This window comes from Anopheles coustani, chromosome 2, assembly GCF_943734705.1.
Source record: "Anopheles coustani chromosome 2, idAnoCousDA_361_x.2, whole genome shotgun sequence".
Taxonomy (NCBI): Eukaryota; Metazoa; Arthropoda; class Insecta; order Diptera; family Culicidae; genus Anopheles; species Anopheles coustani.
The window spans coordinates 71,906,734-71,931,108 of NC_071289.1; the positions used below are offsets into that span (position 1 = coordinate 71,906,734).

Consider the following 24,375-nt stretch of genomic DNA (forward strand, 5'->3'; position numbering starts at 1 on the left):
CCTCGAGTTATGGATTATCATTCATAATTCGGTAAATTTATTTTGTTACTTCTCCAACCCTGATTGAAGAATACTGGTTGCTTCAAGTGCCTTTTTAATTAAAATACGTCTTCACGCGTTATATGGCTGTGGAGGATGTATTTTTTTTTAAATTGCACAAGTGTAATATTCTATTAATATTTATATCTCGAACATGAAGTATATTTTCTGATTATTAAACTCCCACGACGTATTGCGTTACATTGCATCGATAATAAATAGAGTTTCCGTGGAAATAGGTACATCACTATTAATTTCTTAGTTTTGTAAGACTGCTTTATGTTGGGAAAGGTGTTTGTTGATAAATATTTGCTTGTAAACGAAAATAAGCAGCGTTTGTTGATGTCGCTCTTGATGGTTTAATCAATTACAATTAATTCAGACGTCCATTTGCTTTCATGATAAAAGCTTTTAAAATATAGCTTCTCACTCTTTCTTTCTCTTGTTTTTTCTTTTCCCCGCAGCTCGACGATGCCGCCCTGCAAGTGTACAAGGACGGCGATTATGGGGCATACCTGGACCTGGAGTCGTCGCTGGCGGAGCAGGCCGAAGACATCGAAGGTCTTAACTCGAAGTAAGTTACGCGCCGTATCGGCATCTGGGTGGTGGCACAAACAAATGTTCGAAAGCTATGAATGAATTTCAATTACCCTCACCGACATCCCCGGTTCCACCAGGTCCATCAGTGAGAAGCAGAACTGGCCAGCTAATTGCAACGCATTAAATTTTACCGCGAAAGGAATGAGGCGAAAATTGTGTGCTTTCTACGGCGCAATTTGCTTTCTTTGCTTGCCGTCGAGCGAAATTCCTTCCGTGGCCGCAAAACTCGTTGGCGATAGTTTCTGTGGCGTTCTTTTCATTCACTCCTGTCGCCAAATCCGTGCACTTTTCGAACTTCTCCAACCCGCCCTTGCCTTTACCGTTACGTTTCTACCGAAGCTTGGACGGTTCAGGGCAAAAAAGTACTCAAACTTTTCTCTGATACTTTGCTATGGTGTCCGTTTAAAATGTTGAGCAGCCTTATAAGAAGGCGAAAAAACCCTTAGCACAATGACGCAGGCGGCGATAAGACGTCAGGGCGCTTTGGATTTTTATGCGATCGATGTAAAAGTTGGCGAATAAAAACACTTAAAACACGAGTGGAAGAGTTGAAAGTTTTCTCGCGCTGCAAGCGGTTCCTATGCACTTTGCAGAATTAATTTTACAACCCCTCGGGCTAGTGATGCTGATATGAATAAAATCGTAGTTTGGGTAATTGGATAACGATAATATAGCTTTCGATATACGTACCCAATTTACAGACGTTTGACTGTTCGACAGAACCTTTCAAAGAAGTGTTTAAGGTTTTTAAAACAGTTTTGTTGATGTTATCGTTTTCAGCTTATTTTCTCAACCTCTTTTGTTTTATATTAACTATATTCTCTTTCTTTTGCAGCCGCAAAAACTCGCTGGTCGTCCGCACACAGCTTAGTGTTCGAGTTCACTCTATCATTGGTAAGTTGCTAACTAAAGCGTATTACAAACCGTTCCGTACTTCTTAAATTCCCACGGCAGAGACATCAAATATATACATTTGACCTGTGAAGCCGTTCATTGCATCTAGAAAACTACGTTCAGCAAACGAAGTCGTGAACCTCGTGATACCTTGCTCGTAAAAACGATTTCAAACTGAAATAGAACACGATAGAAAACTGCAATATCGTGCCTAACCAGTGAAATGCTGCAATAGCGCGAGAAGTTTAAACAGTTTAAATTAAGCGATGCAGCTTTTCGTTGCAATATTTAATTTTTGCTTGCTTGTGGACGTATCGAAATTGCTTTAATTGATTTCGTTTACAAATACAACCAAATTGTTCACAGTTGGACAATATGTAGACAGAACAAAGAAAAACAAAGGGCACGTTTGGTTCAAATATTGAAAATTCTATACCTTACCCCCATATCTATGCTCGAAGGAAACGATGGTAGATTTGAACGACGAAAATATTCTATGGAAGAATATCCTTGCTTGCAGCATTTTTCGAGACGAAGAGTATCACTCTTTGCCCCAAAATTCCCGATCCCGAAGGCATTATTGGCTCTACCGAAAGGACGACAACAAAGACGCTGGGAAAGTTTCGGCGACACGGGGCCTTAGGTGTCTCAATTGTCCGCCCTCTGCCTGCTTCTTTGATGTTTCACTCAATTAACTCCATTTTACGTTCGTAGTTTGGAGCGCTTCGTCACGGCCACACCTGGATGCCGAAGTGTTCCGGACCGTCAGGTTTCGGAGACCGAAAAAAGAACCCATGTGGTGAGGGTTTTCCTTTCGTGGCGTACAGGTGTATGGAGGATTTTTTCTTCTTCTTCGTTCCTGTCGTTTCCAAAGGCCTGTCCCTGCATTCCAGACGATGGGAGAAAAGTTGAACGGGTATTGGACCGCCGTCACGACTACCGGCCCACTTGGGAGATGGGAACCGGGGGAGGCACGATGGCAATAAAACGTGGTAACTGCCTTTTTTTATCATGAGATCTTTTCTGGACGCTTTTCCAAGAATCACATCGCACCGGGAGGGTTGATGATGAAAAGTAAATAAATTTCAAATTAGTTCCTTAAACTGGAGAACGGATGCAGGTCAGGAATGTGGGGGTAGGTGATTAAAAAGGACATTCCGGAATGGCCAAAACGCCTGGATTGAAACGACAATGTTGTGTAACGGTGGCAATGCAATGCATACCATCACGTTTATTTGTTTTCGATGAAAATCTCATTATATTTAAATTTCAACAATTATTGGACATTTTTTAGTCATTGCTTGTATAAAACAAACAGTCTGTTGATGAAACAAACAACCGAATCATTCATTTATACTAAATCAAGCAATCACATATTTCTCTGATGACTAATGAAACATCATTTGGTTTGGGATTGAAGTCCTTTGCAACAAACAGGGTTTCATTCCAATCTCTCTAAAAAGCAACAGGTTCGCCTGCCGAGGATTGCGGTGATTGCTTTCAAGCATCTAACCGCCCGACAATCGATTTTGGTGCCCTGCACCATCCGGTGCAGTACAATCATATCCCACTGGGATGAATATAGAATTTATTCCATGCCATTACACGCGTCGCCATCCTGAATTTCTCCTGTCAGGTTGCGCTCTTTCATCGAACAAGAAAAAAAGGAACAACGCTTCCATTTCCCGTTCCATATCGTTCCGGTTGGCGCAGCGGAATCGATGCCAATCCGCACACGTTGCACATTGCGTCGGGAAAGGGCGTTTTCGAATGCACTTTCCACCCAGTCGGTGGGCGAAACTGGAGCACCGGGAGCAGCGTGGAATGTAAATGTCGACTGCAATGCCAAAGTGCATGCAATTCATGGTCCGGGGAAGGGGGCGGGGGGAAGTCAGGGTGACCTTTGGGCCGAGCCACAATTTGTCCCGACACATTTTCGACCGATGTGCAATGAACCGGTTCGGTGGTTAGAAGTTGATAAATTTCCCATTTCACATTTGGCGGTTGGTTTTGCATTTCCATTCCGTATCTCTCGTTTTTATTCGATACTATTCACGTATTGATTAACATTGAGGTAGTTTATGAGACTTTTAACTATTTATTTTTATCCACTTTCAACTTTCAAGTTTTCGTTTTCGTATCTGTTATTTGTTTCTCGTACATTTTGTTAAATTAAATTTAGTTGAATTGAACCAGCTATATAAAATGTTGTTATAAAAAGCCCTTCGTATATATCGTTTCAAACTGTTCTTTCCCTCAATAAACAAGACCCTGAATAAGATAATCTTAACCGCGATTTGTAGTTCGAGGTGACCTCAACATTTAATAGGATCATCAGTGGCTACCGTTTGTGAACAAACTGCCTCAAATCGTTACCAGGAACATAGGTTTTCAGGTCCAACGTTTCGTGGAGGGAGATGAAGGAACATAAAAAAAAAGCTTAACACAACATCAATCCATAAGAAAGGCCACTGGCAGCACCGCCCACGACGACGCAATCAGGGATCAACAAGCGAAGCAGCATTGATAGCTCATAACCGTTTACATGGAGGAAGCAGAACGGAGAAGGGGACCTGTGCGGAGCGTAACAAGGCGGGTCATTGTGGACGCGTTGTTCTCGAGCCCGCGTCCTCCCGCTCACGGGACGCACAAGGGACCACTTCAGCGTCCCCCGGGCTGCTGAATCGATGTTTTGTTATGCTAATTAGGCAATTATCGCTATCGAAAGAAAACATAATCATCGATCGGTTTCGGAGTCGATCATAAATTCATACGAACTCATCGAACCTAACCTCCCGCAACGGGCTGGGCCCCGATTTTCCACTAGTGTTTCACTATTATTATGCTGATGATGATACTTTTGCCGCTTGTTTTTGCCCCCTCTGTGCTCCCACCGCCACCTAGGAAGGATGATGTCGATGATGGCGATGCTAAAGATGATGTTGTTGGGCTTTTGTATGGGATCATTATGGAAATGGGAGTGCGTGAAGTGTGCCGGTCGCTGGATGGTTGTCCGGTGACTGGACCGTTTGACCCGTCGCTTCTGTGAGGTCCGAGGAGTAGTTTTCAAGTTGACTCTATTGCAATAATAATGGGCCACGATTGCGTCAACGAAGATTTGCGGAAACTGTTATTTTAGGACAGCTGGCTTTGGCACACAGAGGCGGTACAGATGTCGTCCCGGGGATAGCCCTTGATGGATAAAAGTGGTTTTTTCCGCTTTGTTCCCGCGTTGCATTTTTCTACCATTAGCTGCTTTACATTTATGTAGCAGTTTGTTTAAGCAGTTTAAGAAATGATTTCGCATTCTATTGTTCATTCATGTTTGACTGTTGAGTGGAACTGATTTATTAGAAAAAAGATAATCCTGATATTCAAATTTAAAACATATGCAATGAGGACTATTCTTAGATTGTTTGAAATTTTTAAATCAAGAGTTCGTTTAGAAATAAACATGAAAAGCGTTTTTTTTTAATTTAACCAAATATAGCATGCGTGCTCATAATATTTTGGCTAGGAAGTAAGTTGCTATTATTTTGTTGAAAATGCTTTTTATCAATGGATCTGCAACAGAGACATCATCTGTATCTAATGCGGAGAAAAGTTAATAATTTCACAAACTGAAAGCTACAGAAAAAATGAGCTCAAATAAAGTCTGAGATAAAAAACCTTGATAATGATCCTTATAAGCTGTTTTATGAGAACAAAAGCTCTTGATAACATTGAATATTTACAAATACATACACTGGGCCAAACGGAGAGTGGGACACAAAATCATAAAAATCCTCCTTTGCGCTCCTTCCTAGAAAGGATGTGCAAAACCGCAGCCTTAAAATTTGGTCACCAAGCGGCGTAACAACGGAAATCGAAAAAAGTATTTTCCAGAGGTCCCACTTACCATTTATTTATGGTGAATGTAATATTGATCCTTAGTTTAATATTTTTATATCAATGCCATCAAGTTCTATAATTACGTTTCATACTACGCTTTTCATCAGTTTTTTTGGTTTCGTATATCTTGTTTTTGGGATTTGTTTTATTATTTGCGTTGCATAATATGCGACGAAATCATTTTTTGAATATCCGTCTTCTTGATAAGTATATAAGTTCAAGTAACATTTTAAGTTTTATCATGGTTCTAACGATGTTGTTCATGCTCATCATTAAGTCTCATCTTAAGAGTAAAATATCTTAAAGGCTGTGATAAAACCTTCATAAACCCGTTTTAAGTGTAAGAGGGCCCACTCTACAGAACGTTGTCAAAACCATCCCTTAAAACCTTTTCTAGACCAAAAATCACTGATTGGTTTTAAGAGAAGGTTTTAAGAAGGACTTAACAGCGTATTTACAGACTCTTCAAGTCTACTAAGATTTTAGACTTAATGAGCGGTTTTATAGCTATCCTCAAAAGGTTTTAAGGATGTCAAAATTATTAAAACTATTTTGTCTGCTGAGAAACCTCTATAAAACCGATTGGACATGGGTACACCCATGTTAAAACATTGATAAAACTTGTTAAAGTCTAATATGTCTTGGAAATGTTACTTGGGATGTTTAATTTGCTCAGAGAAACTCAACATACAAAAGCATCACCCTGCCGGACACTACAAGTGATTGCGCAAACAGTGATGATATCGCGTGAATTGTGACAGCTAATGATGATGTCAGCTAGCAAAACCGAAGAAGCGTAATCACGCCGGCCCGTGTCTACGCACGAAAAACGCACATATGCCACGAACCCGTGCGTTCCTGTTTACCGAAAGCACCACCAGCCGACGTCTTGGCCAAACAAAACCGTCCCGCCTTCCTCCTCTTCAATTGCTCTAATACCATCAACATCTCCTCGACACGTCGCACTTTCTGAGACGATCTTTTCCATGTTTGCTCAACATCTCCGAACAGCTGCGCTCAGAAAACCGAACCACACGGCTTGTTGTGTGTATTGTTTCTGGCCCGTTTTGTGAAGTCAAACCCGGGCAGCCCTTGGTGGGCGGAGGGAAAAAAAATTGCAAAAAGGCCAAAATCACCGATTAGCTTCATTCCGTATTCTGGCCTCGAAATCGATAATAATGCTCCCGAGTGAGACGTGGGAGGGCAGCAGGGGGATTTATTGACCGGCAGCAACGGAAAGCCCGCAGGAAGGGAGAATCGTGTGCCGTTTGGAAACGGACGATAATTTGAGAATTTTCAAACATGGTTGGTTGAGGGCGATCTCGCTAAGGATAGAGCCCGCGGTACTAAACGGTACTTTATTAGCCTGCCTAAAGGCGGCGATAGTTCGGTTGGGATCCTGCATTTCTCGAGCTCGAATGATTGGGCAGAATTCTCCAAATCCAGCCTCAAATCGGTGGACGGTGCGGTTGGACCATGCAGCAGTAAGTACGTGATGGAACGCTGAGGGCATCGCGTAATGGTCGCGAGGACATGAGCCGAAAGCAGAACCATTGAATGTAACGGTAACTACGATTCGAGGGTAAGGCAAGCAGCAACACGGAGGGGTACTTGGTCGGTGGTTTATCCAACGGTGTCGCAGAAGAAGACGATGATGGGCGGAAAAGGCAATCTCGGCCCGGCGAAGGATTGGCAAACATCGTAAGACCCGAATCGTAATAAACAGTCACATCAAGCGAATTATACCGTCCGGAATTTAAGTTGGGTCTTCGGAAGATCGCATCGTCCACAAGGTGTTGTTAGCAGCCGTGTGTAGGTATTATCGGAAATAGCAAATCATTCCTGCTGACTTCAATAGCTCGATTTCGGGAAGAAAATAGAGCTAAAAGTAAAAGAAGTGTTCGACGACAGGGTGATATTCATGTCGCTAAATATCCAGCTCAATGCGTACTTAGCCAATCTTTAACTTGCTTTTTTTCTAAAGGTTCAGACTTTTCAATCTTCACGTGGAACAAAACATATCCAGGATTAGGGCTTGTGCTCAAACAAGAATAAAAACAATCCAACTCTCCTTCAACAGCTCGCTCTCTAGCGTGTGTTTTCCTAATAAAGTAAGGCTACGTGCTTTCACTAATCGACGATAAAAACTTCCCCCCGGGCTTGAACTACTCGAAGCCTTCGCATTTTCCTCCCCAAACCGAGTGCGAGCGTGAAGATATGATATGCTAGGCACGGCCCCCGGGTTGTAACAGCTGGATGGATGGCTTCATTTGGATGGCGCGAGTAAGGCGGAACTCGGGAAACTTGCCAGAACCGGGGATTAGAAGGGCTCGCACGCGGGGCAGTTGAGATTATTTATTAGCGAAAAACAGTAGCAATTATTTTACGTGGTGCTCAGAGTGATTTGTTTGCTAATGAGGAAGAAAACGAGGAGATAGGAGAAAGAGAGAGAGAGACTAATAGAATTTGAGAATTTCTGCTGAAAAGGACACATGAAAGGGTGGAACATTAAACATTCGGATCAAAACAAAACTTTGCATCATTAAAATGTCAGTACAATTAATTTGTCCAAACATGAGAAAAGAACCAAACGTCCGCTTAAACGACGTTCAACAACTTGTACAAATATAATTGAGCCATGTCCTAGTCGTAATGTGATCCATTCGAACCCGATCTCAACTCAACTCAGCGCGTCGTCACTATTTTCGAGTACGCCATTGTGCTGCAGCGAAACAAATGAAATTGGCCAAATATTGACATGGCACGTCGTGCGTCGTTTTGTCAGTGACGGTCTTGGTCTTGGTGGAAGCGAACGCCATTAACGTGGCAGCACTTAGAGCCGCGAGTATGTAAACGACCATTCCGAATGCCCACACTTGAGAAAGGGCCCGGGCAAGGTCAAGCCGCTGGTAAACAGTTTCTTAAAACGACAGTGAGTGCATTAAGTCAGGAGTTAACGATTTGCGCTTACGATCGTCTTACGGAGGTAAGCAATTATGAAGGGTGTCGCAAGGCAGAGCTGCCGAGATGATGGGTTTGAAGCATTGTGTGCGCATGAGGCAATGAACACAGCCAAGGTGAAGTGAGATTAATTTGAGTTTTATTATTTACACCCCAACGTTCGACGGGAAACCCGGTTGGTTTACCCTTCTCGACCCTGCACTATTTCCTTGAACAGTACTGTTCCTAATTGGATTGCGATTTGGGTTACCGAAAGAACATTCCTTCGTTGCTTCAATTGTTTCCTCTATCTGTTTAGTTAAAACTACCTTCCAAAACCCTGCCGCAAATATCTTTTCTTTGCCGGTTCCATTCCTATTAAAGTGTGTCGATCATGCAGCTCCGCCGTTCCCTTCTAGTTGATCTTCATTTTTGTGTCCGCTCGTGTTTTCCCCAATCGTGACGTTCGATCGATGCTGAAACATTCCCCCCTCCGTTAGCTTTTCCACTCCGGGGGCTGGCTGTCGTTTTCACCCGAGGCAGCAGCTCGCGTGTTTCTCTCTGCCCCGTCTGTTGGTTTCTTTCTTTCACCGGTCGTTCGGAAGACTTTTATGCTTTATGACAAACATCGTCGTCGATGTGTTCGTCAGGTTGCGTTAAGTATATTTGCGCTAAACTACAGTTGTGTGCAATTTTATGACACCTGAAACAATTTGGGTAATACTAGGTTTATTAGGATGATGTATTTGGATTTGATCTTTTTTTTAATGTTTACATTACGATTTTTTATTTTTTAAATGTTTACAGTACGAGTTTCATATTTCTTAGCGTATTTGTTTTCTTTCCGTTTGCTTAGTAAAATAAACGTTTCATCCAACATTAATAAATACTTTTCCTTCCTTTTGAACACTTATTTGTGTTTCACCCTGTACCTATCTTACCCACGCAGACACACAACCCTTCGTATCCGCAAATCTTAGTTCAAGATGTTTGCAGTGGCAAAAAGCTACGCCGGAAACTCCAACAGAGCGAGGCGGTAGAAAGAAGAAAAGCTCCGGAAAAAGTAGTCCCTATCCGCAGAGATATTCTCCCGGTTGGTTTGTTTTTTTCCCTACCCCACTCCAACCAACCTCTTTCCCTCCCTCCCTAACGTGGTGCCATCACGGTGCAATGGTTTTATGCCGACAACCTGGTGCTGATGAGCTCGTTGACCATTTCGGTTGACAGCTCTCGTGCGCGATGAGTGGATAGGAAAGCGGGAGACGCAATGCGATATGGCACCCGGCCCGGGAGGGGGGACAACCGGATGATGGGCCGGCTGGGATGTGGGTGGCCCGGCGGTTCCGAACTGGAATCCGAGGAAGGGCCATGCCACCCGGTTTGGCTCCGATTTCGCCTCTTATGGCGCGCTGAGATATATGCCAACCGACGGATGCCTTTGCGCTGAGTGAACTTGAACCTTTTTTTGTCGCAAGCGTCCGCCACCCTACCCCCGCCCACCTCGGCTTCCTCGGTCCGGGAGTTGACGTACGAAGGCAGACACTCCCTTGTTCCCTTCTTGCTTCCGCGATTCCACCAACCTGATCCGCTTTTCCCCATCTCGGTGCGGTTTCCGTTGATTGTTCAACGCTCCCGGTAACGTTCGCCAGACCGACCGAGGTTCCTCGAGCGTGGTGACACACGCGGGCGCAAACTGCAAACCCCGATTCGCCGTTCGGGGTGGCCAAGCTTTCGCCACCTCGCCACCGCCGCAGTGGGCTTTTTATTAATTGCCACATATTTGCAGCATTTTTTCTGCAGCGCGACGATCAAGGTCGATATCTCTCGCGAAGGCACGCTGCACTTCCTCCGGGTTTTCGATGCGAACGTCGTACGTCGGACGTTGGTGGAAACAAGTTTCGATTGGTCCAGTTTTTATTTCCGCTCAACCCAACGAGCAGCACACCCGGCAGACATGTTGTAGGCTGAAGTAAAAGTGTTTTTGTTCGTTTTGGAAAATGTTTACGATGGAAGAGGAGGTATTTTTTCTGATAGCGTTGAATTATAGACACTCGATATTCTGCACTCTGAGATATTAAATAAGGTAAAGAAGAAGAAACGTTCCGGGAAAAGTAACTAGTCGCGTTCAGAGTCAAGTACTTAAGGACCAAAACTTCCTTCCTTAAATCGTTTGTCAAAGCTCAACGAAATAATCCCTTTTCCCGGAATCTATTTAAACATCATGGCCACCAACATGTACTTTCTATCGCATCACAGATGTGCTGCGGCTCTAGATAAGCTTTTGTACAACTCAACAGACCTCATACATATCGAACTCCATCAAACAATGCGAACCAGGGCCAGGGCGCAGCCTTATTGACATTTTACGACCGTGCATCAAACTTCGCATCGTTCGCGCACGGAATCGCGGGCATCCTTATCGAAAATCCATCGATGAATCCATTATTAAAAGATAACCGTCGATGGAACACGGCCTGCCATCTTTTTCTCCACCCACCCCGCATTCGTTCCGGATCCCCACCAAAAAAAAAGGGTGAGGAAAAGAAGATTGTACGTCCGCAAAAGCGAGGCAACCCGACGTACGGGCATAAAGATGCAATAAAATCGAATAAATTTCACATTTGACCCCGCCGGGCGGCTTCGGAGGGAAAATGGGAAAATGGGAAAACATCAGCTATCAGCTTGTGTGAGTCGAATGATTTGGTTGTATGTGTGTGTGTGTATGTGTGCTATACCATCGTTTGCGATTTCTTTTAGCGTACATTTTCTTTCTCCTCACCGCTTGCTAGATGAATGATTTCTATCAATTCACTCCAGATGACTTCTTTCGAGGGTTTGGCTTGGCTTCATTCAGACCAGCCTTATAAACCCCTTCTTTGTCTTCAAAATAAATGGCGCCATTCTTTCGATTGGGATTGTATTTAATGACCGACAGTAGGGGACAAAAATTGGGCTCCATCGGTGAAGCGGTTTACGGCACTAATTTGTTATGTTAACACCCACTCTGGACGCGGTTACTTGCCGTCGCCAGCACTTCATTACCCCTTTTTAACACCCGGTAGCATTACGGTTATGGTGATAAATTGCATCCTGCCCCAAGATGAACGTTATGAATTAACGGGCCCGTTTTTATGGCGGTTCGGACAAACCATCGGCATTACTGGACGCTGGAGCCGACATTTATCGGGACGGTCATAATTTCCAGACATCTTTCTTGATCTTCTTATGTGCATTTGCCAGCCCAGCATTTAATGATAATACTTGTGCGTAAGTCTGAACCAAAAAAAAAAATTAGGCCAATTAGAATAACCCATCGAACGGTCGCCTCATATTTTACAAGGCAGCTAATGCAAACGTTTGACCACGTTTTTATTGCTCTTCACGCCAAATTGAATCCAAATGAATCAGACACAAAAAAACAACAACAGAATAGCCTATAGTTTTTACCTTCCGCTCGAATCGACACGGCTTCGAAGAGAAAGGAGTGCACACAGTCTGGAGGTTGGAAATTGGTCGTCCAAGTCAGGCGCACACAAAAGATGACTGGGCGTCATTTTTGCAAACTCACTCAACTTAAAAATCACCCTCCATTCTATCTCGAGCGGGCACGGGAAGTGGCACGGAGCCCATTTTCTGCTGACCGTCGGCTTTCCTCGAGATGCTCGGCAGCATCTTACAGACCACCGCATCCTTCCGTCTATCACATCGACCCACCCGCTCCTTCCCGCCATTCATCGATTGGGCCACAAATGCTTTTCACTTTCGCACCCGTTCTCTTGATCGAAAATGGGGCAACCACGGTGAGCTTTTTTTTGTGGGTGAGTTTTGGAGTGTACGCTACATGCTAGAGAAGGAGGAGGAGGAGGAGAGGTCCTTGACAGTTTAGGTCATTCGATAAAATTTACTCTCGCTGACAAAAGACGACTCGGTGACTTCACAGGAATAGGCTTAAGAATGATTTGTTTTCTACTCGAGTTCATAATCGTTGCAAGCTGTTTGGGGAAGCGTAATTTCTTGCCTTGCACAAAACTAAGTGAAAGAAAGAAGAATATTTATTGGTTTATTGGACACCAATTTATAAATAATGGTTGTACAATGCCCTAGTTAAGTTCTTGCAACAATTATTCAGTTGTTTTTTAACTTCCTAACATTTGTTTTGCATTTATTCAATACTTCCTCGAAGTTTTTTCTAATTCTAGAAGCAGTCTTTGCACTGTCATGATAAAAATCATCTGTTGTTTTCTGGTGCAGTTGATTTGATCGACACTGCACGATCGTGACCCTTCAGCTTCCCTATGATGAAAAAGAAAACGAGAGTGCAGTTCAAAATTCAACACTCCGTTCACGCCTCAACCAAAATAAAAGCTTTTAGTTTAGCGAATGGCGATGTCAGGGTTCCTAAAGACGTTACCATGTCTAAGGGCGTTAAAGATTCACTTTCCATCCGAAAAGCCTTGGCTCGTGTCGATGATTTACGAATAAAGCTTTACCGTCAAAAAGGTAAAATGAAAAAAAAAACAGGCAAAGGTATCGGAAATCCAAGGTTGCCCACGGACACATTTGACTGGGAGATTGCCACTTATCGAACCCGCGACCATCTCCCCGCCGTCCCGTCCGGCCGACGGAAAAGGTGAAACTTTATCGCTCAAATTAGGAGGGATTAGCTAAGCTGATTCTGCTTTCTTCCCGCCGGAATCTGCGGTCACTTCCCGCAAAGTCCCAAATCGCGTCATCCCTTTCATGGTCGGTCGTCGTCGGAGCAACAGAATATCTCCTTCACGGCCTTTATTAGTTTCCTAGCGATGGTCTCGTGCGCGCAAATTTCGAAAGGCCCGCCGATCATGGGCGAGCATTTAAGATCGATTTATTTTATCACCTCGTCGGATGAGAACCACATTGGCCGGGCTTAAGGTGCCAATTTTGACGGTTCCAGGTTACGGATGATGATTCCGTAAAGGGGGGCATTTTAAGTCACTTTCATAATGGAAAGTATTGGAGGAGGTTTGGAAAATGTGTTTCCTTTGTGTTGCTGGTCAATGTGAGAGATCCGGTCCGGGGGGAAGGTCATTAGAGTGCGATACTTTTGATGCTAATTGAATATTTTTGTCTATATATTTTTCCCTCGCTTTTAGTTTTCTCTATAACGCATAATGTTATAGTTTATAAGTATCCGATTTTTACAAAGTTGCTATATTGAATAGTCGATGAAAAATTAAGTAAATGAATTTTGGATGTCACCCAGGTTTTATTTCCGGTCATGGGCGTTCTAGATACCCCAAGCAGCTACAAGCTGAAGGCCCCAAAACACATTTCACTCCACATTCAACTTTGTCCTCAATGTTATCCCTTGTTTTTAATGCCAAAAGCCTTGTTTTCAAAAACATCTTCTTCTTCTTCTTCTTCTTGGCGTAACGACCTCTTGGTCATGCCTGCCCGTTAAGGGCTTACGAGACTTGTTTCCCTGTTGTACGTGGATAGTCAAGTCCTCTCGTACAGGGGTGGGTCCGGTCTCAGTTGGGATTCGAACCCACGCCGTCGAGGTGGTGAGCCCCGGCGCTCATGGGTCGATTTTCTAACCGGCGCTACCGCTCGGCTGTCCGGACCTTTCAAAAACATATTTCATGCGAAACTGTCGTTACGAACATTCCAAGAGAATCATTTTCCACGAAAAGTATTTTCTATGAACGAAATAGACAAGCAATTAATTTTTATCATTTTCAATCTACTTTCTTTTAAAAACCAAGCCTTATCACTGTTTGGAAATTGGCAGGCCATTACTTTTGCTGATCCATGTCCATTATCCTCAAATTAATCTGAGGTTTATTTTTTCTCTTCTGTAAAAAAATCTTTACACTGATCTCTTTGATCACTGATCAGCCATTTGATAAGACAAGAAACATTCTTGAAAAATAGTTACAAATATTCCAACATTGAAATTCGAAAACATACGACCAAAAAGGAAGGGGTCCTCGCTAGCTTGGGGCCCAAAGCAGCTACTTAGTTTGCTTACCCTACGATCTTTAATTTAGCTTTAAACTACATATTAATTAATGTTAAATGTTAAATAGAGTGTGCAACATATTTAGTTTATCATAGTATTTTTATCACGCTTCTATAATTCTATAATATTATAATTTTCTACAAAGTTCGAAAAAGAAATAATTGAAAAGATTGGCTAGGAAATATCTCTGCTTCATTTAAAAATTAATACATCTGAAAGCAGTTCCACAAAAAAATCTTTGTAATCATATAGATCAAGCATACTTCCATCAAAAAAATGTTTGTTACTTACTTTTATCAAATGAAGGTCTTTTTCGTTGCTACTTGATAATCCAATCGATGTTCAATTTGGATAAGCTTTGATACATCTTATGCTGCTTGTATTCCGATCTCGTCCATCGAATAGTTTTATGCTGTGGCAACAAAACCACACCAACTCTCGTCCGGACGTCAGAGAAGCTTTTTTCTCCACCCAGAATTGTCTGCCAAGTCGAACTCCATGCCGAGACAATGTGGACGACAAACCGAGAACGCCTGCATGTGCCCGCAAAATTACAAATGCGAAACGAAGTGTTCAATATTCCGGGCTCGTTTATGCTTTGCCTCTTATTTATGGCACGGCCCACGGGGAACGTCGATGTGGGCTGCGTTCTGGGGATATTACTGTGCGGCGATGTTTTACGTTTCTGCGCTCTTGTGCTGTCTTTTCTGGGGACCGTCTGCGTTCCGCCGAGGACAAATTCTAGAGTAATTGCGGGTCCGCACCGTGGCCGCACAAAACAGCAAGATTCTATATCCAAGATTGAGGCGCGAACAGCATAAATCACTCGGTGGTACTTTCCTCCCCACCGAACCGCACCGCAGAGCTCGTAAGACTTCTTGTGCGAACGAATTCCTCACCCTTGCGCCGTGTGTGTGTGTGTGTGTGCGTGTACGTATGCGTTTTCTGACGGAATTTCGGTCGATTCTTTGACACGCGCAAACGTGTCCCGGTAGCGCCCGAGACGTGTCTGCATGCCGAAGGAAATCCGTACAGAATATCTGATCGGCGGCTGACTTGCGCCCCCGGGCCGGAGCCCATCTTTCGCAGATTCCCATCGCTTGCCTGCCTGCGAAAGCATGGTCGTGGCCAGATTCTCTTTTACCCTCCGACATCGATTGTTTCCCCTCAAACAGCCGCACGGGTGTCGCTAATCAAAACCGCTCCGGGTGGATCATTCAAGCTCGCACATAAAAATCGATTATCGAAAACGAAACAGCGCATCGGGGTGTGAATCGAAGAACCGGACCCCAAAGGGGATGGTTTCGGGTCTCGTTGTCGATGGAACGGAATCGATCGGCATTCCGGACCGGAAATGGGACTTGGAAGCAGCGGGGAGGGATGAAAGGATTGCCGTTAGTCATAAAACAAATTCTTTTATAGGCTCGGCAAAGCGAAGAGAAGAAAAATCGACCATGTATGTTGGAAAACCCCAAACACACGCCCGGTAAATTTTCCACAAAACGCCTCGAGTTTGGTGGCAGTTTTATAAAGCACCAAAAAGGTTCCAGAAGAACATGGGATGTAAATGATTTGTTTATACTATTGATATTTTTCCAATATGGTACGTTTTAAAATTTCTATTTCTTTTAAAAAAATACTTAGAAACTTGCAAAGTAGAAATGATACATCTCATTATTTGATTCAAGTGATAAATGTTAGTTTGTCGTTAGTTGAAACATTCTAGCTGATGGGTTATTGATCTAGTTCTACTAAGAACTAAGCTTACGGTTGTCAAAGTTTATCGTTTTTGAATGATACGTTAAGATTGTTTTTAGGTTATACTTCGTGATTCTCTTGACCAGTATTTTGAATCTGGAACCTTCAGAGAAAACAAAGTATAAAGCACTGCAAAATAACGGTCAAGGTTGTTATCTTTTCTGATAATTCATGCAAACCCCCTTTCCGACATGTCGTCACGATTTCTTCGTCGAATAATATCTTTTAAAAAAGGAAAAACAGACCGCCTGGAACCTGCTGCTGCGATTTTTCACAGTCCTTTGGAGCGACAGAAAGGGGGAAAACAAAATGGCCAGCAAAAGAATTGCAGCACCCACCAGCCTCGTTTTCGACGGCAGGCCCCAAAGATGAAATGTGTGTCAGCGGTCGTGTGCGCGATTCCGTTGTTTATTTATGAGTTCCTGCCAGGAGCCAGGGGAGGCTGCTAGGGAGGAAATGTAGGAAGGTAAAAGTAATCCTCACGAACGCCAGCACAACGAAGCCCTTCGACGAGAGCACATTGACATTGGCGCAGTTTTCAGGGAGGCCCGTTTTCACGATGTGTTATCGTTGGGCTGAAAAGTAAGCGAACGGTTTGCTGTTGGATCTCGAAGGCACACAGTACACTTGCTCCACTCGCAGCCAAACACGTTTGCGGTAGGTCATACCTACGCAGCACCTGACCCAACCTATGCAAAAACCGTGCGATACTCTACTTTGTCCGCAAATTGGCTTTGGCAAGAGATTACCAAACCAAACCGGTTCTTTTCGATCAGCCTACACGAGACGATGTTGGTAAAGCAATTAAATCCCTTCACTTGTGGGTCTTCCAGCCGGGCGGCTGCCTTGGCCGAACGGGTCAGGTGCACGGCAGCACCATATGGAACGCACGATCCTCCGCCTGACGTCAGTCCGAAACGGAGGGAGAAAAAAGCCCGAAACGAACCCAACACGTTTGATACTCGCCAGCTCGGCGTAGTTTCTTCCGTTTGTTCTACATTTATGTCCTACCACCTGCCGCGACTGAGGTTCCAAAATCAGCGCCTCGGCAGTCACCAAAGCCTTTGGGGTGCTTCCGATTCCCACACCAGGGGAGAACGTCCCTTAGCCGATGACAGACTTGTATCCAGAAGACTTGTCGGTGTCATTCTGTTGGTGGTTTTATGTGTGAATCAGTTCGTATCATGCTACATATAAAGTCCCGACATGCAGGACGAAACGAACGCCAAACTCGACTGACAGGAAGCATTGTGCAACGTGTCGAAAGAAAATGGAAAGCCTCCCCTAACCTCGAATTCGTACACAGAACGAACAAACAGGATGAAAGACAAATTCGATGAAAGATATTGAAACCACAGATCAGCAACAAACAGAGCGGACGAAAATCCAACGTTGGGAGTGTGAGGTATCGAAGAAGCCATCAGGGAAGCACCTGAAAATGAGGAACATGAGATACGTCTTGCTAAAAAAAACCGCCCTCCTCTAGAGGAGGATGTCGCCATAAAAGTTTATATCCCTTATGGCAGGCGTTGAGAAGTTCGGGACTCCATGCCGGCAAGCACCTTCCTCGAAGCCATACGCCACACTAGCTACAAACGGGGAGGCTAAAAACAAAGGGGCCAAATCCACAGGAGTCCAATCGCCCACATACCAACCTGGTACCTGGTGATACATGGTTTTCCGCTTTCTTTCGACTAGGTCATTGTCGATTACTATTTCGGGGTCGATGTGCTGCGGTGCCTTGATTTACTAGATGTACGCCGCCCTCCCTCCCTTCACTCTCCCCTGGTATGTGGACCGTCCGACCGGGAACGGAATCTGACATTCGGGTGGTTTATTTACCCCTTAATGCGCGGGATTAGGTGTTTCTCTCGAACGTAGCTCCACGAGGGTGAAATTGGTGGCCGGTTGCCGAGTTCATGTTCAAGGTCTAACGATGCCCAGGTTTTATGGCGCTGGAGGTAAGCGGTGGACAAATAAAACAGTGAGAGAAAAAAACCAACCATCACCACCGTTTAGAGCTTTCGGTTTCGGGTTTTTATGGCGCAACGGAAAACCTTAACTGTGGCTTGAGAGTTAAAGCCCGAATTTTCGGTGGAACTCGATCGAAACTTTTAACGCCATCCCACGGACCACGGGGAAATGCGGGGCCATCGAGGAAGGTAGGCAGATTTTTCGGTAATTAAAGGAATAGTACAGCATTAAGGTGCCATAAATGCCGAACCCGTTCAGAATCGTTCTTTTATACCGTCTTCGTGGGGCAAACGCTCGAGAGGTTAAAGGGACATCATTAACATCAAAACGGTTAATTAATTAAGCGAAACCCATTGCTTCCCTCAGCAGCTTAAGAGTCTTTTATTTGCTTTGGAATGAAAATTCCAAAACCGGTTTAAAGGTATTTTGAAACACGCATAACAAAACAAACCGACAAGCCCCTCGGAAGAAGCTGCTAATTCCCACCGTCACATCACATAATGCAGCAACATAACCCATTCCCCAGATGCACCATTATTCTACGACACACGTCGGCGAGAGACGCTCGTCGGCTCGGCTAACAAAGACTGTCCAATTTTCTCTTATCTAATAACGTGTACAATTTAATAATGAATCAAACTGGATCGAATGCTCGCTGGCGCCATTTACGGAAGAGAGTTTGTGCCGCGTGCTGTGTTGCGTAAAACGTAACTGCAACAATCTCATCATGACATGACAACGCCGTCAGCAACAATAAGCCGAAAGATGACGCTGTACGCAGCGACCAAGAAGCGCCGGTGCCTATCATCATCATCATCATCATCATCATGCCTGCCATTCACACTAACCTGCTTGAGGTCGGTGTTCGCGTGTGTTTATGTTGTGTGCATCTTGGATATTGGGGATTGGGGGCCTTCTCTGCTCGGGAGCCTAAAATTGTTCATGCTTTCTTCTGAACAAGCCACACGGCATGGTTTCCCGTTTTCATGCTGATTCGACTTGGCGACTCTCCGGGCGGCCCCTGGTTTTTTCGCCACAAAAGCAGAAACACATCGTACAAATCGATGAGCTCCGATTTTCGTTTTCGATCTAACGAAACAACCAACCTCTGGAAGGGGTACCTTCGAGGAAGTATAAACACGGTAACATGGCTAAGAAAAACAAGGCACCTCTTCAAGCCGGTCTCTATTTCTGTTTCTTTGGTCCGGCGTTTGACGCGGTGGCGCTTAGCTCATCCCGAGGTTCCGACCAACGACGGGATTCGATTCCACCGCCCCAAAGCAAACCTTTCTCCTTTCGCGTACCTGGCGCCATCCGTACGCGTCTTTCGACCACGAGGTCATCGTTTCGCGGTCTGTTTGGAGCTGTCGCCGAGTGCAATGTTTGCGATTGATTGATGTCTTTACTAGCAAAGCCAGACGGCAGAGGTAGTTCTGTCCACGAGCGGATCATGTGCTCCCTAACCGGACGGCCAAGGAATGTCCGGCCAATTAAGAGTACTTAATACTTTGTTGCATGCTCCTGTACAAGATTAATGGATTATGATTTGTTTCGTTAGGCGAGCTTCTAGACAAAGGTTGTTTGTGGAACCTTTTTTGTACAAAATATTAAAGTGTCGTACGTACATTTTTTAGAAAATCTATATAGGTCAGAGGACAAACTCCAGCCATCGAAGTATAAAGAAAACTTTACTGTTTTCAAATACTTTTGTATTTTTTTAGTACTCTTAACTAAGTATGTACCGTATTTTCACGTTTATAACAATATCTGTTTTAAAAACGACTTTTCTACACTAAATTCTGCATTTCTGTCATTTAAATCCAATTTAACCCTCTTGTTAATAAATAAAGCCTAGGTATGAGTAATGAAGTAATTGCGATGAAGATATTGATGATAGCAAAAACTGTTATTATACAACTTCCATGGACCTTTTTCCAAAACGAATAGACATTATAAATTTATTGACAAAAACTACCACCTGTAGGAGAGGACTGACTATTCACATATACAAAGGGAAAAAGTCTGGTAAACCCATTTTGTGTAGACACGACCGAACGAGATCGTTACGCCACTTAAGAAGATGTTAATAAAAATAAGTAATAATAAGATAAAAAATTTAAAAAATTCTGTCATATAAAACAAAGAAAATTTTCCAAAAGAAGATTTTTAGCCCAAATAGAGTTTAGCTAAAGATCAAAAATACTCCTGCGAGGTTATACCAAGATGATATAAGAGATGCGAGCGTATGGTATATAGATTGAAATTCTGCTATGTCAGACTAAACATTATTTAAATAACTTATGATTTTATAATCATACACCGTCTTTTTATTCATATATTTCTTTACAAACATAAGTCAAGTGGTTGAAGATAGTATGTTCACCAGACTAATTCCGTTTCATTCACCATTTTCCATTCTCCCTCAGAAAAACTACTCTCCTCCGAAGGCCGCGAGCTGCGGCGCGTCCTGTTTTCGCTGAAGCAAATCTTCCAGGAGGACAAGGACCTGGTGCATGGCTTCGTGGCGCACGGTGGCCTCAACTGCCTGGTGCAGATCGGCAGCGAGGCGGACCAGAACTACCAGAACTACATCCTGCGTGCCCTCGGGCAGGTGATGCTGTACGTCGACGGCATGAACGGCGTGATGAAGCACTCGCCCACGATCCAGTGGTTGTACTCGCTGATCGCGTCCCGCTACCGGCTGGTGGTGAAGACGGCCCTCAAGTTGTTGCTGGTGTTTGTGGAGTACTGCGAGGGCAACTGCTACCTGCTGGTCAGTGGAATACGCTTCGTCGACACGGCACGCGGAGTGGTACCGTGGAACAACATCATGCGGTAGGTGGAGGAACTGTTGAGCCCAGAGTCGATCCTTAACAATTCTTGTTGTATTTTGTTTTAGATTGCTTAAAGACTACGAAAACGCTGACACGGAGCTGCTGATCTACGCGACGTCGCTGATCAACAAAACACTGTCGGGACTGAGTGATCAGGACAGCTTCTACGACGAGAGCGACTTCCTCGAGCAGCAGGGCATGGAAGGCATCATCCAGCGGTACATGTCACGCCCTGGCACCGACCTCGACCTACTCGATCAACTGCAGCTGTACGAGAGTGTGCTACGCTTCGAGGACGGCGAGTGCGACGGTATGCGCATCCCCGACAACACGGTCCGGAAAACGCTCCGATATCGCTCGAGCGGCAACGACACGACCGACCGACGGAAGTCACGTCGCCATAGTACGGGAACGGCGCCTCCACAGCCAACCGTCCACTCGGTGCACATACCCGCCGCACCCACGTGCGCTCCACCACCGCCTCCGCCACCTCCGTTGCCACCGTATCCGATGTATTCGGTCGCTCCCAGTGGACCACCACCACCGCCTCCACCGCCACTGCCACCACCGGTCGCACCGGTGCAGATGTACGGAGGCCTGCAGCTGCCGACCCAACAAACCCAGGACGACGACAGTTCCAGCTCGGGCCACAGTGGGGATCACCTGCCGGGCAGTGGCTACCACGACCCGTCGCGAGATACGACCGGCGTTACGCCCGGACTTCGAAGGCGTCGCGAGCGGGCCGAACGGCAGAAGAGTTTCATGCGCGAACAGCAAGAACTCAGCCAGTTCCAGTACGGATCTGCACCGGGTGGAGAAGATGCCAACGCTGCTAATGGTAAGTAGGAGTGTCCGATTGCATGCGTGTTGTTCTTGTGATCGCTTTCCATGATGTCGCTCTAAATGAGTGAGTTTGACACACGCTAACACGCCCCTTCGCACAGTGGTTCAGAGTCCGATCTTTTGGTTTCACATTTCATAAAACCAATTTCAAAACTCTTTCTCTTCATATCAAAGAAGAGTAGTTTAATAAGATATCTCCAGAATATTACTTTTTTCGAAGCCCAATTGTAAGAGATATCGTCCTGGAAAATTGCACATAGTCAAAAAAATTAGGCTTTTTTAAATATTAGCTTTCGTTAAAATAATTATACATTTATTCAACATTTTCTCATACATGCTGTACAACATTGCAAAACATATTTTTTTGGATATCTGCTAAATTCATGTAAAAAAATTGAAGACAATATTTAGACACTTTCTAGAAATAAATTATTATCTCCAAAACAATTTTGCTGAATGAAGTTTCCATGTCAAGATACAAATATCTTGAAAAGTATGCACTCAATCACATTTATTTCTTAAGGCTGAACAATTCTACCAAATGTTAATGCATAACTTTCACACATCCAATGTAATGTTAATTTTTATGTATTCAAAATGTATTTTCTTTTTAATATTGAAAATAATTTGCGATAAAGTTTCAAGCGTAAAAACCGCGGTAGTTCTAGTGTTAAAGTGACCGAATCGCCCATTAAGCTAAACCACTGTGCCTCGTGGACACGCCACCGTCACTAACATTCATCCCATTTCCTTTGTGTTTTCTTTGCATCTTTGCTTGATTGCGTGTTGCGTTTACCGCGTGGACCCTTGGTTCGACCGTCACAGGCTACAACCATCATGGACTGCGCAACGGAACACACCGTCGATCGAACGGTCTCACCAACGGTTGTACGCCGAACGGACTGCTAACGTCCCCGTCGATTCCACCACCGACGATCCTCGAGGAGGACAAACTACAGCTGCGCCTCAATGGCACCCTAACCTCGACTGTGATTTTGCACAAGCAATCAACTAACATTAGCGAGCATGGCACGAATGGCAATTGCACGGCAGGAAACAGTATCGCTCCACCTGGGGAGAGTGTCGTCGACAAGCGGAACAGCCGGAACCTGCTGCTCACCAGTAAGCATATCAACGGCGTGACGACGGCACTCTCGAACGGGACCGGAAGTGTGGGGCACGATCGCTACAAGGTTGATCTCAATGGTAACAACGTCCGAGGCGGACGCAGTGGACTGCTTGCCGAGCAGGATGACGAGAACAAGAGCCCTAACATTAAGTCTCAGATGGCGCAGTCGGTTGGGTACGGGAAGCCACTGGTGGCAAACGGTAAGGAAACGTCCGAGTCGACGTACCTTCGGCGGTCGGCTCAGGTAGGATACGAACGCACGAACGGTTCCGTGAACGGAAACCACGTCGAGCCAAAGTCCCAGGATCTTCAGACGGTTCAAGGTAAGGTTTGGTGTGGCTTAGCAGCATTTCGAAGTCCTCCAAAAGACGAGGAAGAATTAAATGATCTTTGAAAGTTTGGAAGCATGTTTCACGAGTAACATAATCTCTACGCTCTTACTCTGATATGAGAAGTATTTCAATTTGTATCCCTCGGCTAATATTGTCCTTATCAATTTAGCAGAATCGGACAACGAAGACAAGAAACTCATCCTACAGCTGAAGAAGGACCACACGGTAAAGGACCTAACGCAGAAGCTCAGCTGCCTGCCTCTGAGCCCGCAGGAGGAAAAACCCCAGAGCCGCATCGGCGACATGACGGGTCTGATTTCCAAGGCGAAGGAGGGTCTCGCGAAGAGCAAAAGCAACAAGGACATCTCCCGCTCGCCGAGCGTCGACAACGACATCAAGAAGCTGGCCAACGGCGACCCGAAGAAGTCCGAAAACGAGCTACACTGGGAGGAGATCGTGAAGAACATGACGCGCAAGCTGAGCCTCTGCGATCTGGACTTTACCGATCTCACGTCGGACGACGACAAGGATCTGTTGGCACCGCGCGGCTTCGGTGGAGCCGTCCCGCCACCTCCACCACCCGGTGGCATGATGCTGAACGGTGGTATGCCACCGCCACCGAGCATGATGCGCCCTCCGCCCACCAATCTGGTCCCGCTGCCGGGTGTCCTGGTTAATGGGAACGGAATAGCGCTACAGAACGGTGCCGATCCGGCGGCCATTAAGAAAAACAAAAAGACTGTAAGTCATGTCCTGAATCAGGAGATGGTAAAAAAAGGGATTTCTAAGACTGGGTCTATAATTTCCCTCTTCAGGTGAAACTCTTCTGGAAGGAAGTACGTGACGACATGATTCCTGCCCTCGTCCAGCGCACTATCTGGGACGAGCTTCCGGAGGCGGTAGTGGATACGCAGAAGCTGGAACATTTGTTCGAATCGCGAGCCAAAGATTTGATGACAAAGGTAAGCGGAAGGAGGAATGCATTTGACAGGAACCGTTACAAAAAGGACACCCTCTTTAACAAGCAACATTTAAACAATTCACACGCCTTGTTGTGTCCTGTATGTGGGGGGATAGCCTCAACCAACGCTGTGCTCGAACCGAAGGAGTATTCATAACTCATTTCTGTTTCTCTTTACA

The 24,375-nt window shown here is 44.9% G+C and overlaps 1 protein-coding gene across 1 annotated transcript in view; it reads left to right on the forward strand.

The window, feature by feature from the left end:
• Nucleotides 1-24,375, forward strand: part of LOC131264953 (FH1/FH2 domain-containing protein 1-like) — a 46,446-nt gene that overhangs the window by 14,610 nt on the left and 7,461 nt on the right. The window contains exons 3-9 of the mRNA XM_058267215.1: nt 504-613; nt 1,475-1,533; nt 20,524-20,932; nt 20,997-21,769; nt 22,600-23,231; nt 23,359-23,976; nt 24,051-24,197. Of these exons, the coding sequence (XP_058123198.1) occupies nt 504-613; nt 1,475-1,533; nt 20,524-20,932; nt 20,997-21,769; nt 22,600-23,231; nt 23,359-23,976; nt 24,051-24,197 (2,748 nt within the window). The remainder of the gene's footprint in view (nt 1-503; nt 614-1,474; nt 1,534-20,523; nt 20,933-20,996; nt 21,770-22,599; nt 23,232-23,358; nt 23,977-24,050; nt 24,198-24,375) is intronic.